We start from the raw sequence: 14,831 nt of genomic DNA, 5'->3' as shown, positions 1-14,831 counted from the left end.
AGTGTATTACACAGAATCACAAAAGCATAGGACTGGAAGTGAAGTTTTTCCTAATATCCAACCTAAACTGCCCTTGCTGCTATTTAAGCCCATTGCTTCTAGTTCTATCCTCAGACATTAAGGAGAACATTTTTTCTCCCTCCGCTTGTAACAACTTTTTATGTACTTGAAATCTGTTATGTCCCCTCTCAGTCTTTTCTTCTCCAGAATAAACAAACATATTTTTTTCAATCTTCCCTCATAGGTCATGTTTTCTAGACCTTTAATCATTTTTGTTGCTCTTCTCTGGATTTTCTCCAATTTGTCCACATATTTCCTGAAATGTTGCACCCAGAACTGGACACAGTACTCCAGTTGAGGCCTAATCAGCAGAGTAAAAGGGAAGAATTACTTCTGTGTCTTGCTTACAACAGTGTGCTAATACATCTGGGAATTATGTTTGCTTTATTTTTCAACAGTGTAACACCGTTAACTCATATTTAGCTTGTAATCCCCACTATGACCCCCACATCACTTTCTGCAGTACTCCTTCCAATTTTGTATGTGTGCAACTGATTGTTCTTTCCTAAGTGGAGTAGTTTGCATTTGTCCTTACTGAATTTATTCCTATTTACTTCAGACCATTTCTCCAGTTTGTCCAGATCATTTTAATTTTAATCCTATCATCCAAAGCACTTGCAACCCCTCCCAGCTTGGTATCATCCGCAAACTTCATAAGTGTACTCTCTATGCCATTATCTAAATCACTGACGACAATATTGAACAGAACTGGATCCAGAATTGATCCCAGCGGGACCCCACTTGTTATGCCCTTCCAGCTTGACTGTGAACCACTGATAACTACTCTCTGGGAACGGTTTTCCAACTAGTTATCCACTCACTTTATAGTAGCTCCATCTCTGTATTTCCCTAGTTTGTTTATGAGAAGGTCACGTGAGACAGTATCAAAAGTCTTACTAAAGTCAAAATATACCACATCTACTGCTTCCCTCCTTATCCACAAGGTTTGTTACCTAGAGAACAATTGATCACTGTCCTCTTTATAACAACTTTTAATATATTTGAAGACTATTATCAGGTACTCCCCTCAGTTTTCTTTTCTCAAAACTAATCATGCCCAGTTTTTTGAAACTTTTCCTCATAGGTTGTATTTCTCATTTTTCTGGCTCTCTTCTGGACTCTATCTGATTTGTCCAGGTTTCCTAAAGTATGGTGCCCAGAATTGGACACAGTACTCTGCTGAGGCCTCACCAGTGACAAGCAGAGCGGCACATTTACCTCCTGTGCCATATACGACACTCCTGTTGATACACCCCAGAATAATATTAGCCTGTTTCACAATTGCATCACACTATTGACTCATATTCAATTTGTGAGCCAATATAATCCCCAAATTCTTTTCAGCAGTACTACTAGGCAGTTGTTCCCCATTTTGTAGTTGTCCATTTGATTTTGCTTTCCTAAATGTAGTACACCTTGCATTTTTCTTTACTGAATTTCATCTTGTTGATTTCAGACTAATTCTCTAATTTGTCAAAGTTCTTTTGAATTCTAATGTTGTCCTTCAAAGTGCTTTCAGCCCCTCCCAGTTTGGCATCATCCACAAATTTTATAAGCATACTCACTCCATTATCCAAGTCATTAATGAAAATATGTAATAGTACTGAACCCAGGTCTGACCCCTACAGAACCCCACTAGATACACCCTCCTAGTTTGACAGTGCACCACTATCTCCTCTTTGAGTACAGTCTTTCAGCCAGTTGTGCACCCATCTCAGTCATTTCATTTAGATTTACATTTCCCTAATTTTTTTATCAGAATGTCATGATTGTGTCAAAAGCCTTACTAAGATCAAGATTAAGCCCTTTACTTAACTTACACATCTACTGCTCCCCCACTACCCCCATCCACTAGGCCAGCAACCCTGTCAAAGAAGGAAATTAGGTTGGCTTGACATGCTTTGTCCTTCACAAATCCATGCTGGCTATTGATTGTTTAATAATTTGTTCCTGAATCTTTCCAGGTACTGAAGTTAGACTAACTGGTATATAACTCCCCAGGTCCTCTTTGTTTCACTTTTTTAAAATAGGTAATATGTTTCCCCTCCTCCAGTCCTCTAGGAGCGTACCCGTCCTTAATGGTTCTGAGACTGCTTCAGCTAGTTCCTTAAGTATCCTAGGATAAATTTTATCAGGCCCTGCCAACTTGAAAACATCTAACTTACATAAACATTCTTTAACCTCCTCTTTGCCTAATGTAGCTTGCGTTCCTTCCCTCTTCTTGTTAATGTGAATTGTGTTGAGTATTTTGTCACTAATAACCTTTTTAATGAAGACTGAAGTAAAATAGGCATTAAACACCTCAGTATTCCTGATGTCATCAGTTATTAGCTCGCTTTCCCTAGCTAAGTAGAGGACCTACACTTTCCTTTGTCTTTCTCTTGCTCCTAATATCTTTAAAGAACCGCTTCTTATTGCCATTTATATTCCTTGCTAGACATAACTCACTGTGTTCTTAGCCTTTCTGATTTTGCTATTGATTGAATGTGTACACTTAAGCCTGTGTGTTTCAGCATTCCAGATATTCTCGACTTTAAGGATTTAAACAGCAGAATGTAATTTACAAAAAATTCCTACTTGCTTGATTAGATTTTTTTTTAAATTCTTTCCCTCCTCTCTCCCTCCTTAATGCCCAGAAAGGATAGCATAATTACAATGAAAGCTCATTCTATTAAGCATTTATGCTGAATATTTCCCATGCAAATAACATGGGGAAAATGATTTTTTTCACATTGTTTCCTCAAAACAGATTGTAAACTTGCCTGTAAAGTTTATTTGTCTATGCAATAAACTATAAATCAGCACAACAAGACACTTTGTTTTCTTTAAAGGATTTCATGGAGATAAAGATGACTTGGATATCTCCAAGGACTGAGACTTGCAAAAAGTCCCCTACTGATTTTTTTGGCTAATATCCCCCCACTTCTGTTTTCCCAGAGCTGGGCTTGAGGCTTTGAATGTGAAAGAAAAAAATATTTCCTGCACAACACTGAAGGGTACTGAGGGGGAAGAGAGGTCTTGGAATTTTTACTGTTGGGTGAGCCAAAGAAAAATAAAGCAAATGGCTACTCCATCTTAAAAGAGTACACTGCAGCTTCCTCCAGCATTAAACAACATAGCTAGGAATTTCCTTTGGGCTGGACCTCTCAGGAATCTAGGATTTTACTACATTTAACCTTAAGAAGCCCAAATTTTTGAGAATATTGACATTCTTTTTTTTAAACTCAACTGACTTAAGCTTTAGTTTAAAATATGAGCATCAATTGATTCAGGATTTTGAAATGTTAAAAAAACTTTTTGTTTTTAAAGTATTGGTTGTCAATGCAAAAATTTTTCAGCACTTGGGTTGTTGTAGGATAAACCAGAGCATAGTAGGGACAGAGTAATGGGAAGTTGGAAACAACTCAAAGGATCATCTTTATATAAAAAAAGTTTATAATTAAAATATGAGAATTACCTGTTCTGCTGCGGAAAAAGATGGAGATTTTCACTACCTACCTTAATGCTACAGATTCCTTAATTTCCCCCAGAATTGCTCCAAACAAATCATTTTCTCCTGAACAAATACATGCTACTTCTACTCTCCAAACCATTCATACTCATTCTCTCTGTGTAGAATAACCACCAATATTTTCACTGGCTCATTTACTTCTAGTGCCGATTACTCCTGTGTATTATATTGCAACACCCTAATGTTGAATTAAGGACATAGTCATTACAGCCTGAAATTGAAAGTATATCATATAAACAATGCCTGAACTTACGTAACTCCTGCCTGTGCGCCTCTGTCTGTGCAAAATACTGGCGGAGCTCCTCTGTGATCTCCATGTTGCTCAGGTCACATTCTATCTCCTCTTCAGACTCAGAATCCTTCTCCATTTCAGAATCCCTGCCCATATCCTTGCTCACTCCGGAACTGCAATGGGCACCTGGGTATCGCGCTCTGCTGTTTGGAGTGTAGGTAGAATAGTTGTCAGCATCTGATGGGTTGCCTCCATCCCAATCCGAGTAACGGCTTGTGGGAAAGGTTTCGGATGGATACCATGACAGATGATAAAAGGACTCCATGGCTTTCCTGTAGGCATTTTTGTGCTTGTACATCCAGTGCATGGCTTGGTTGTAATGCTTCCAGTATCTTGCATATACTTGTTGATTATACCATGGCTGAGAGTCTTCATGCAGTGAGTCCTCCTGAAAAAAGTGGGAGCAGAGGGGAGAGATAGTGTTGAGGCAACTCCTAGAATTGAAAAGCTTTTCCATTTCAAATGCTTTACTTCCTATGGTAACAAAAACCATGTATTTTGGAGGAAAAATGACAAGTGCTTGAAGCGTGAACATATTATACATACAAAAATAGATCATGTTGCTCACGCTACTAGTCACCAAGGAAGAAAGTAATGAGAATGACTGCATCAAAGCTTTCCCCCAAAGCTCCGTTATTACAGTGGAAGCCATTCCTTTGGGGCGAAATGTTGAAATGTACTAATGCAAACCAAGCCTGTGTGGATATAAATACTCAGCACTTACAAATACAAATGAATTCAAGTGAAATGATATACTACATAGGTGAAAGGTGAGCTGAATGAGATTTGATTACTTCAAAGTGTGTGTGGGATAAGCCACATACTACAAATACACAAGCTTCATGTTAACAGGAAGAGGGTAATGCGTCTGAAATTCCTCTATATTAAATAAAGGCACCTACTTCATTTATTAATGCATTTACCCCATCTCCTTGCAATAATGATTTCAGTGGTAGAGGTCAGATGGCAACTTAGTCACATCTCAATCAAACCTTAGTCAAGGTCTCAATTAACCCCTTCCCCGCCCCACATAGACTCATAGACTTTATGCTTAGCAAAGTGCTGTGCTGCTCGTACATCTCACTTCTTTATTCATCAGCAGCTATAATCTGAAAAAGGCTAATAAAGTACATTGACTGAAGTAAACTAAAATATCTCTTTCCAGTTATAAAACGTAACAAGTTGTAAAACAGCAACAACTGTTTTTTAAAATGTTTGTTTGCCTGACAGAACAGTTTACCCCGGCTCTATTCTAGCCGTATAACTCTATGAGAGTGCAGCAGACCCTATATAGTACAGTAAGTTCTGTACAGAAAAAGATTGCAATAGGTTCCCCTCCTCTACTAATTGGGCTACACATGGGTAGTGCTGGAGAAAGGTCAGGGATAATGGAAAGCTAAATCACTCTTGGGGTGGTGTTTGCCCACTGTCTGCCCTTGGGGTAGAGCTTCTGAGCAAGGGCTCTGGATGCACAGAAAGTGATGTTGGATTTAAAAACAAGTTGGTCTCACTTCATTCATTTGGACACCCATGATGCAACAACACATGTCTGTCTTAAATGGACAAAAGCCAAAAAATTTAGTGTAAAGTCTGATGTTCCTCCCATAATGCATCTCCTTGGTCTAGATATTGTGTGTCTTGGGGGATGGAGAGTTTTACTTGATCTATTTTTTTTTGCCACACATTTGGACTATTTTAGACTTAAATGTGGAAGGTCATCTTTTCTTTTTCAGGGATACTGTCAAGATAAAAAATCATACTTTAAAGGTGTTTTCCTTACCTGTATTATTAATACCCTAAATCACCAAGAATGATTTTTTTAAAAAAATAAATGAATTTGGTTTAGTGACACTTCATAGCTATAGTCTTACCACCCCTACCCCGAAATCAACCTCCTTTCCTGCCCCCCCATACCCCACACCAAAGGGGCTTAAAAACATTGATAACATAATTTTAAGGTTATGTTTAAGTAGTTGCAAGAACAAAAAGTCTCAAGCTAATAAACTTTATTGTTCTTATTTCACTTAAACACTGGGTCAGGGATTGTGTCTCACCTGTTTATGCAAATCTATGGCGCCATACAAGTGATTTTAAAAAACAGCCACCAAATTAATTTTTATGGAAATGCATAACAAAATGTGTGTCTTTTTGGCTAAGACTTTATGGGCCAGATGCTCCTCATGCACTTCTATTGTGCTGGTGAAACTCCACTGACTTCAGGGACTTTATTTCCAATTTACGCTGGTGTAAGAGGAGATTCTGGCCCTGTTGCTAGGATGTATTTATTTATTTATAACTGTTATGAATTCCTAAAAACCAGGATATTTAATTTTTTTTCTTTGCTTTCATTAAATGAGAATATCACCCTGACTCTAGTTCTTCAATGTATAGTCAAGACCAGAAAATTCTGTGGTCAAGTCTGAGAAGTTGCAACTCCCATTTCACAGAGTTAGTTCTGGAACACTTTGTTTAATTTTTCCCACTGAAATAATTAAAAATCAAGTTTGGGAACATCAGTAGAGCAGTTAATACAGCTTAACAAAAAAGGAAAGTTTCATATATTCTACGTACTCTCCAAGATGACAACACATCTTTTTAAAATACAAAAAGTATCTTCAGTTCTTTTTAACTATAATGTTTCTAAAATGGGCCTTGGTAATGATCTCACTGAAAACTTTGGAATACAGCTGGCTGATTTGTCTATCTGACTAGCCCCAGTTGTTAATTTAGGGGGAGAGGAATACAAAGGGCCACTTCATGTAGACAGAATTGTGATTTTGGTGCTTATCCAAATACTTCTGTGTATGGGAGGGGGAAAAAAGTGACCGTAGAAAACCTCATCTTTCACTGAATTTTAAAAATCCATCTGCTGGAAAAAAAGAAAAATTAAGGGGATGTTTTAGATTGGGATAAAGAAGGAAAAGGAACATATTACAGTCTAACTATGGAATATAGCTGTATGTCTGTGTTTTTTCAGCTGCTGTGTAAATGGAAATATAGAGGAGTTTTTCTCAACCGTATAAAAGCTATAAATCTAAGAAGAGTGATCAGCAGATTTCTCTGTTATTTTCCTGTCATATGTCTCTAGATTCTTCTCTGAGGAGGCCAATCAAACAATACTTTTAATAAATGAATTTTACTTTGAATGCAATTTAACTAATTTAAAATACAATTCTTTTAAATATATGGTGACGGTTCAATACAATTTGCTTGTATATGCAGTTAACATACAAAGTGTGCATTGCCCATACTCGCAGAGACACCGTGGAAGTAAAGAATACTTACCATCGTCTGTGAAGTTTTCTCCAATGATCAATGTAAACTAGAAAAGAAAATAATGTTTTTTAATTTATAAAAAGATAGTTAATAACACAGAAAGCATCTCTAGTGAACCCTAGTAGCTACAGACAAGAGTCAAGTTAACAGATGAGGGATTTTGAGTAATCAGAAAATACTTGAAACCTCTTATTAATTTATTCTAATTAGTTTCAGTAAGGAACTTTTAAATATTGAGATTATTAATATTGAAGGCTCAAGAAGATCAAAGGGCACCCCACTACCCTCAGCTTAGAATGCAGGAAGATATAAATAAACTTGGTCTCATTACCCCGCCTTTTTTTTTTATCTTCTGCACAATAGTGGCTTCCTCTACTTCTAGGTATCTTCAAAATTAATGACATTAAGGAATGACCTTAAATGAGAAACACTTAACTTTATCCCTCAGCAGTGTTTGTGGAAGGAATCCTATAAACATTTTTATTTTAAGCATTTTTAAAACCATTTTGATTTCACTCAGGTAGTAAGCTTTTTGTTTATTTTTAATTCTATGTTATAATTGTTTGTATAACCATCTCCTCTTCTCCCACTTTATGCTTCCCTGATTGTAACACTGCTTCACCTAAAGGAAGCACAGACAAATTCAGATGGTGATCACATACTTGAATGGAAAGAGGAGGGGAGGTTAACTACAGAAGTGGAAACTGGAAAGGACCAGATCATAAAAAGATCTGCAATTACAAACTGCAGTTTAAAATTACTATCAACTAGCACATACATTGCATTTTTAATCTTCAAAGTTATTTACCAACACGAACCACTTAAGAAAATTTTGAAAAATACCCTGACTATTGGACAGCTATTTTATTATACCAAGATTTTAAAAGAGCAAACCACCCATTCCACATAGTGTCATCACCCAGAAACTCTCATTTGAAGGGACACCAGAGGCAGCAGAGGGGAATGATACAAAGATTAACCCCCCCTCACCACCACACACACACCATTTTTAAAAAATGACTGTTGGCCAAGGAATCCACTAACTGACACTCCTAAACTACTCCAAGTAGTGGTCAAATTATACTTTCAGTTACACTGATGTAAAACAGAAATAACTCCGCTGTCTTCTTTGGGGTTATCCCAGATTACACCAGCATAACTGAGTAGAATTCTTCCCACTGGGGCTGCCCAGGGTGTCAGCTGGAGCAGCATTTGGCCTCCTATTTATGACTTTGTTGATCAAGCAGCAACTTTTCGTCTCTTTAAGACAGCAATGCTAAGTGAAGCCATTTGAATGCAGTCTATCCTGACATCACCAAAGAAATGCAAATCATGAAGCTACCACAAGTCAGCACAAAGGCTGAACTGTCACTCTTTGTATAGTGGAGACAGAGCCCAAATATGCAAACCCTCACTCACCAACCCTTCTGCAAACAGTCCTTACATACATGAGTAGTCCCAATGCAGTCAATGGGCCTACTCATCTGAGTAAAGGTTAGCAAAATCAGGTTCAAAATTGTCAAAGAGACTGAATTGATTGTCTTACTTCCCACCCGCCAAGAGAGGCAGGAGAAAAAAAAGAGCTGAGGTCACTAATGAAAAATTGCAGTGACTTGCAGCATAACTAGCCTACAGATATATAAAAGACCTGGGCGCTGCCCCTTTCTGTTAATGTCAAACACACAGTTTCCCATTCTATCATCTTTTTTAAAGTTGTGTTTCTCTCTCATGTGTGTGTGTGTGTGTGTGGTTTTCATTTCTTTCATGTGCACATCTGGGTACTGTCAAGGTCACTGGAATAAATATAAAGGGCTCTTTCTCACATTTAAAATGTAAACTCTATTGTAGCTGCCTCTCTCATTTTCTGCCTGTAGTTTAGAAAAATTACATACATTAGAATTCTGTGTCTGCCTATGACTTTTTCATACCAAAACATTCTCTGAACTACCTTAAGGATAAACAAAAATCAGGTTCACAGCCTAACATAAAGAGACTTTGTTTTTAATACCATAATTGACTAAAAATACACACCATATTCAGAAGGACATACAGAGAGCTTTTTGAGAGGTGAAAAAGCCCTAGCAAATCTGTTAAAATGTATCAGTTTACTGAACATGAAATAAACATACACTTTAGCAAACAGAAAAAAAATATTTTTCATAAATTATTTATGAACTCTTATAGAACTATAACACCTAACACAGGAAAGTCCTGATACCGGGTACCACTACAATACAAACAACAAAGAAATAATTAATAAGAAATCAAAAAGCAAAATGGCTCTTCAAAAGTAAATTCAATAGGTTATCAAAATCACACAAGAAGCAGAAAATAAATAAAATAATTCTAGCTCTACTTTTTTCAATTCCTAAAAATGAAAATACAGAGGTTGCGACACAATCCAAAAGTAGTCTAATGTCACTGGGAACACCACTTAACTTTTGAATGAAGAAAATTACTAAAAGGTATGAATCACCATTGTAAAATTACCAACGAAATGTATTAGCCAGGCAAAAAATCTACTTGTCTGCACTTACCATAATGATGAAAAAATTTACTTCCTCATACAAAATTTACTATCCCCAGGCAATTGGATGGGGAGAATTTTGCAATACTGGCATTAAAGGTAAGACCCCGATCTTGCAAACACTTACACATGTGCTTAACTTTACTATGGTGAATAGTCCAATCAATGGGACTACTCATGGTATTAAAATTAAGGCCGCAATCTTGCCAAATGATCTGTGCTGGCAAACCCTGGTGCCCATGTGGAGTATCACTGAATGTGGCTCATTGCAGGGACATGGGGGGAGGGCTGTTGCTGGCAGAGACCATCTGGCAGGATTGGAGCCTAAAGTAAAAGATTTTAAGGCTGCAGGGCAGCAACAATAAAATGCATGGACAAAGAATACTTTGGTCCCTTTTTGTGTATTAAAATGTTCTGTTGCTTGGAGGGCTTTGGCACACAAAGTTCCCACCCCATCACTTTTGTTATCACAGCCACATAATTATCGGTTTGTATTACCACAGCATCTAGGAATCCAGTCATGGATAAGGACCCCATTGTGCTAGGCACTGTACACAGGACAAACAGTCCATTTCTGATACATTGTATTATCTCCTTTCCTAACCTTTCAAATCATAAAATAATTCCCCATTTATATTAAATACTGATGTATTGCAATTCATCAAAACATGCCCATCTACTTATAAACCTTAAGTGAGCAAGCAGTAGTGAGAAGAAAGCTATAACTGACTACGGGTCTGATCCCACAAAGCATTGTACGTCACTCAGTCCCACTGAAGTTAAGTTGAGACGGATCACCATCCTATAGGATTGGATCCAGGAATGCTGTATTTTGACAATGTGATGATACATTGTACACCATGAGAGTACAGCCCCCTGGTGGAGTATTGTACACAGTTTTGGTAGCCACACTTGAAATATATTGCACAGCTTGAAAAAGCCTACAGTCGACAAAAGTATTAATACTCAGTATGGCAAGACCTGAAGAAACAGGACTGTTTAGCCAATCTATCAATCAATCAATCAAAGGGATTGAGGGGTCTTTCAGTTATTCAAAATTATGAAGAGCATAGCAAGAGCTAGTCAGTCACTTCTTTTCACACTGTTGCATAGTACTAGAACATAGAACATGAAATAATTAAGAGGGGGAGGAATTAGAACAAATTAAAATGCTTCTTCATAGATCCCACAGTCAATCTGTGGAATTTACTGTCAAAGAAAGTCATTAAAGTCAATAAAATTAGAGAGGACTGGAGAATCTTATCAACATTAACTTTTGTAGCTCTGCAAAATAAGACAACTATTGAATAAGTCATCACAACTTTTATTTCAGGGAATACATCAATCACTTGTGTGGGTCAGGAATGATTTCCCCCCCACCTTTTTCACCAAATCTTTAAGTATTTGGTAATGCTGACAGCCGGATAAAAGAACAGATGGACCAATGACTTGAACAAATACTGAAATTGCTGTAAGTGTTTTGTACATATTCCAAGAACTCGGTGAGAACAAAATGCCATGTTGTAGCACCAACAGCTTATTTTTCAAATTATCATTTTACCTTTCTAGTGCTAGAAAATCTGGGGGCAGGAGGATGGTTAAATAAAATCCATTCAGCCTTTTCTGTTACTCAGCTACCGATTAATTACCACTGTGCATTGCTACCTATGTTAATTTTAATATAAACATGGCCCAGTTATAATTCTTGTAGAAATGTAGATGTGCAACACAGAACCAATTAATTGCACCAATATATCCCTTTAACAAAAACTCCTGCAGACTACATTCCTGTTTGTGAATATCAGCAAATATTAAAGACGTTCTCTGGTTGACTTTTGAGACTCAGGGTACGCCTACACTACCCGCCAGATCGGTGGGTAGTGATCAATCTATCGGGGAGCGATTTATCACGTCTAGTATAGATGCGATAAAATCAATCCCCGATCGCTCTGCCGTTGACTCCGGAACTCCACGGTGGCGAGAGGCAGAAGCGGAGTCAACTTCGCATAGCTGAAGTTGCGTATCTTTGGTCAACACCTTCCCCCCTAGTGTAGACCTAGCCTCAGTTAGGACCTGGCTGTTATCCAGCCAGCATAGTTAGAGTGATACAGACCCATCTAATATGCATGCAGTTATACTGGTACAAAGGTGCTTATGCAGGTACAGCTTACTGCTGTAAGGAAAGGGGAATAAGTTATAATGGTATAGCTGTGCCCAGGCTACAGACTGTACTCCATTTAACTGTTTTGGTAGAAAATCAACCCCTTGCCTCACAAACACATACTGAAATAGTTAAATCAGTACAAAAACTTCATGAAGAGTAGATCATGCAGTAGCATGTATAAAGTCACAGTTCACCAGGTCCCAAGAGCCTAGGGCCCTACTCCTATAACCAGTGATGAGCTGCCAAAATATTAACTGGTTCCCTCCTCCTCACCTAACGAGGGGGTCGTGCCCCATCCAAATCCCCATGTTCCTTGACACCCCCCCGGGACCCCTGACCCATCCCCCCCTTCCCTGTCCCCTGACTGCCCCCTTGCAGCCCCATCCAACCCCTTCTCTCATTCTTGATGGCCCCCCGGGACCCCTGCCCCATCCAACCACCCCTTCTCTCTGTCCCTGACTGCCCCCACCACCTCATCCAACCCCTGCTCCTTTCTGATTGGCCCCCGGGACCCTTGCCCCCATTCAATCCCCCTGTTCCCTGCCCTCTGACCGCCCTGACCCCTATCCACCCCCCAACAACCCACCGAACACCCCCCCCCTGCTCCCTGCCCCCTTACCACACTGCCTGGGGCCGGGACCGGGTCCGCTCCACCGGGACCGCGACCGGCGCCGCAGGGCCCGACTCCCCGGGCCGGGCCAGAGCCGCTCGGCCAGCACCAGGACCGGCGCCGCAGGGCCCGACTCCCCGGGCCGGGCCGGAGCCGCTCGGCCGGGACCAGGACCGGCGCCGCAGGGCCTGAATCCCCAGGCTGGGCCGGAGCCGCTCGGCCAGCACCGGGGCTGGAGCCACGGGTCCCGAGCTGGGCCGGGTCCGAGTCGCTCAGCCGGGACCAGCCCGAGCCAGTGGTGCTTGGCTGGGACCGGGCTGGGGTGCTCGGCCGGGGCCAGGGGGAGCCGCTCAGGTGGAGCCGGACTGGGCCGCGCGCGCTGTCCCGCCCTCCCCCGTGCCCGGCTTACTTGCCTGCTGCTTGTTTTCAGGCTTCCCGCGAACATTTGATTCGCAGGAAGCAGGGGAAGGGGAGGAGGAGGGCGGAGCATTCAGGGGAGAGGGGGAGGTGAGCTGGGCCGGGTGGACAGCTGCCCGAGCCTTTGTTAAATTTAAAAGCTTTTTAGAACCGGTTGTCCTGGAACAACCAGTTCTAAAAAGGCTTCTAAATTTAACAACCGGTTCTTGCGAACCAGTGCGAACTGGCTGGAGTTCACCACTGCCTATAACAGTGGTCCTTGATGCCCCAGGAGGCATGGTCAGGGGGCCGGATGCGGGGCCAGTGCTGCAGCTGGGGCCTCAGCTGAGAGAGGGGCAGCGTTGGGAGCAGGGGGCCACGGCCGGGAGTGGAGCTGTGGCCAGGAGTGGGGCTGGAACTGCAGGTGGGGCAGTGGCTGGGAACGGGGCTGGGTAATACTCTCTTTCTCCCCCCTCATTGGGGCTGGCCTGGGCCCCACGTGCCCTCCTTGAATGTTTCTCCATGCCCCCTGGAGAGGTGCCCCCACAGTTTGGGGACCTCTGTCCTATATGGAACTGAGAATACAGGGTGTTGCTTTGAAATCCAGGATACCTGGTGCATTTGAGTGGCTTATAGGGCAAAGACTTTGGATTTGGAAAAACTGAAAGGTCAATTTGAACTACATTTAAAAAAACACCTGTAATAGCGAACAATAAATTATCCGGTATGCCTTATTTTGGGTTTTTGTCTTACCTTGGGGCATTGGCAGGTCAGTGCTAGGAAGTAATGTGCATGTGAGAAGGAAATGTGTCATGTTTTAGAGTTTAAGCTCTTTGGAGCAAGGCCTGTCTTCTATTGTGTGTTTGTGTACAGTGCCTAGCACCGGAAGGCACGGATCAGCGTTCATGTCGTGCTGCCCCTCAGTACCCCGCTCTGGCCAGGGAAGCTAATGATCCAACCAGAAGACCAAATTCGATGATGAATCCTGGTCGCGTGCCACCAACTACTAGCAGTTTTAAGCTTTACTAAGTATGGCTGTTTGGTGCTCAATGTTAGCACAGCACCTAACACCGCAAGGCCCTGGTGTATGACTAGTGCTCCTAAGTGCTACGCTCATAAAAATAATTGCCGAACAATGCTGGGGCAGCCACCTCGCGACTGGGAGCCCAGCATGGGGGCCGCGATCATCATCTGGGGGTGAGAATGGGTCTCTTTCTTCCTCACCCAAACACCCCTTGCTTAGGAGGAGGAGCTGCGGAGGGGAGTCCTTCCCCCTCCTCATTTCACACAGGGGCGGGTGGTCTCCCCACGCCATCGCTTCACCCCAGTTCACAGGATGGTTTGGGGGAGAGGGGGGTCTCCCCTGTACTCCAGGCTATCCCTACCCCCTTTCACCAACTGAATTCCCCGGCGGGGGGAGAGGGGATTTCTGTGTTTCCCCCCCACTGCCTCACCACCCCGGGGCGGGTCCGGGCGATCCCCTCTTCCAGGCGGCTCAGGTACATGGGCTGCCACGGCTGGGAATAGGGGCTCTCCCCCCCCACCCGCCCCAGGTGTCTGGATCCTCGCCCTGGGGCCAGCCCCCCTTTCCCCGCGCGGGCTTTCACCCGGGCTCCCTGGCCCGCACCCCACGTGGAGCGGGGCCCGCGGCACGTACTGTGGGTCCGCGCGGGCAGCACCAGCGCCGAGGCCCCGCTCGTCCTTCCTTCCTGCCGCGGCGGGAAGCGGGGCCCGGGGGCGGGGCTGGCCGGCTCCCGATCCCCGGGCCTGGGGCGCTCTCTGGCGGAGCAGAGCGGGCGTCGCAAGCAGCGTCCTCCGTCCCCCGCCCCTGCCGCTCGGCCTGGGCGGGGCTCGGCCCGAGAGGGGCCGTCAGGGGGCAGCGGGCGCCGAGGGCTTTTCCGCGTGGGGGTGAAAGACACCAGGCGGCCTCCCCCAGTGACTGCCCCAGCCCCCGTTTGTAGCAGCCAGGAGATCGGGGGCACCCCCCCCACCCGC

At 42.6% G+C, this 14,831-nt stretch overlaps 1 protein-coding gene across 1 annotated transcript in view; it reads right to left on the bottom strand.

The window, feature by feature from the left end:
* The window catches only part of GEMIN8 (gem nuclear organelle associated protein 8), a 47,452-nt gene extending 32,834 nt beyond the window's left edge, over positions 1-14,618 (bottom strand). The window contains exons 1-3 of the mRNA XM_045029087.1: positions 14,494-14,618; positions 7,149-7,185; positions 3,825-4,251 (exon numbers count right to left, since the gene is read on the bottom strand). Of these exons, the coding sequence (XP_044885022.1) occupies positions 3,825-4,251; positions 7,149-7,151 (430 nt within the window). The 5' untranslated portion in view covers positions 7,152-7,185; positions 14,494-14,618. The remainder of the gene's footprint in view (positions 1-3,824; positions 4,252-7,148; positions 7,186-14,493) is intronic.
* Positions 14,619-14,831: the final 213 nt, after the last annotated feature.

The sequence above is a fragment of the Mauremys mutica genome, chromosome 1 (assembly GCF_020497125.1).
Source record: "Mauremys mutica isolate MM-2020 ecotype Southern chromosome 1, ASM2049712v1, whole genome shotgun sequence".
NCBI classification, from domain to species: domain Eukaryota; kingdom Metazoa; phylum Chordata; order Testudines; family Geoemydidae; genus Mauremys; species Mauremys mutica.
Note: the sequence above shows the minus strand (reverse complement) of the source record. Positions and strands in the feature narration are given on the sequence as shown.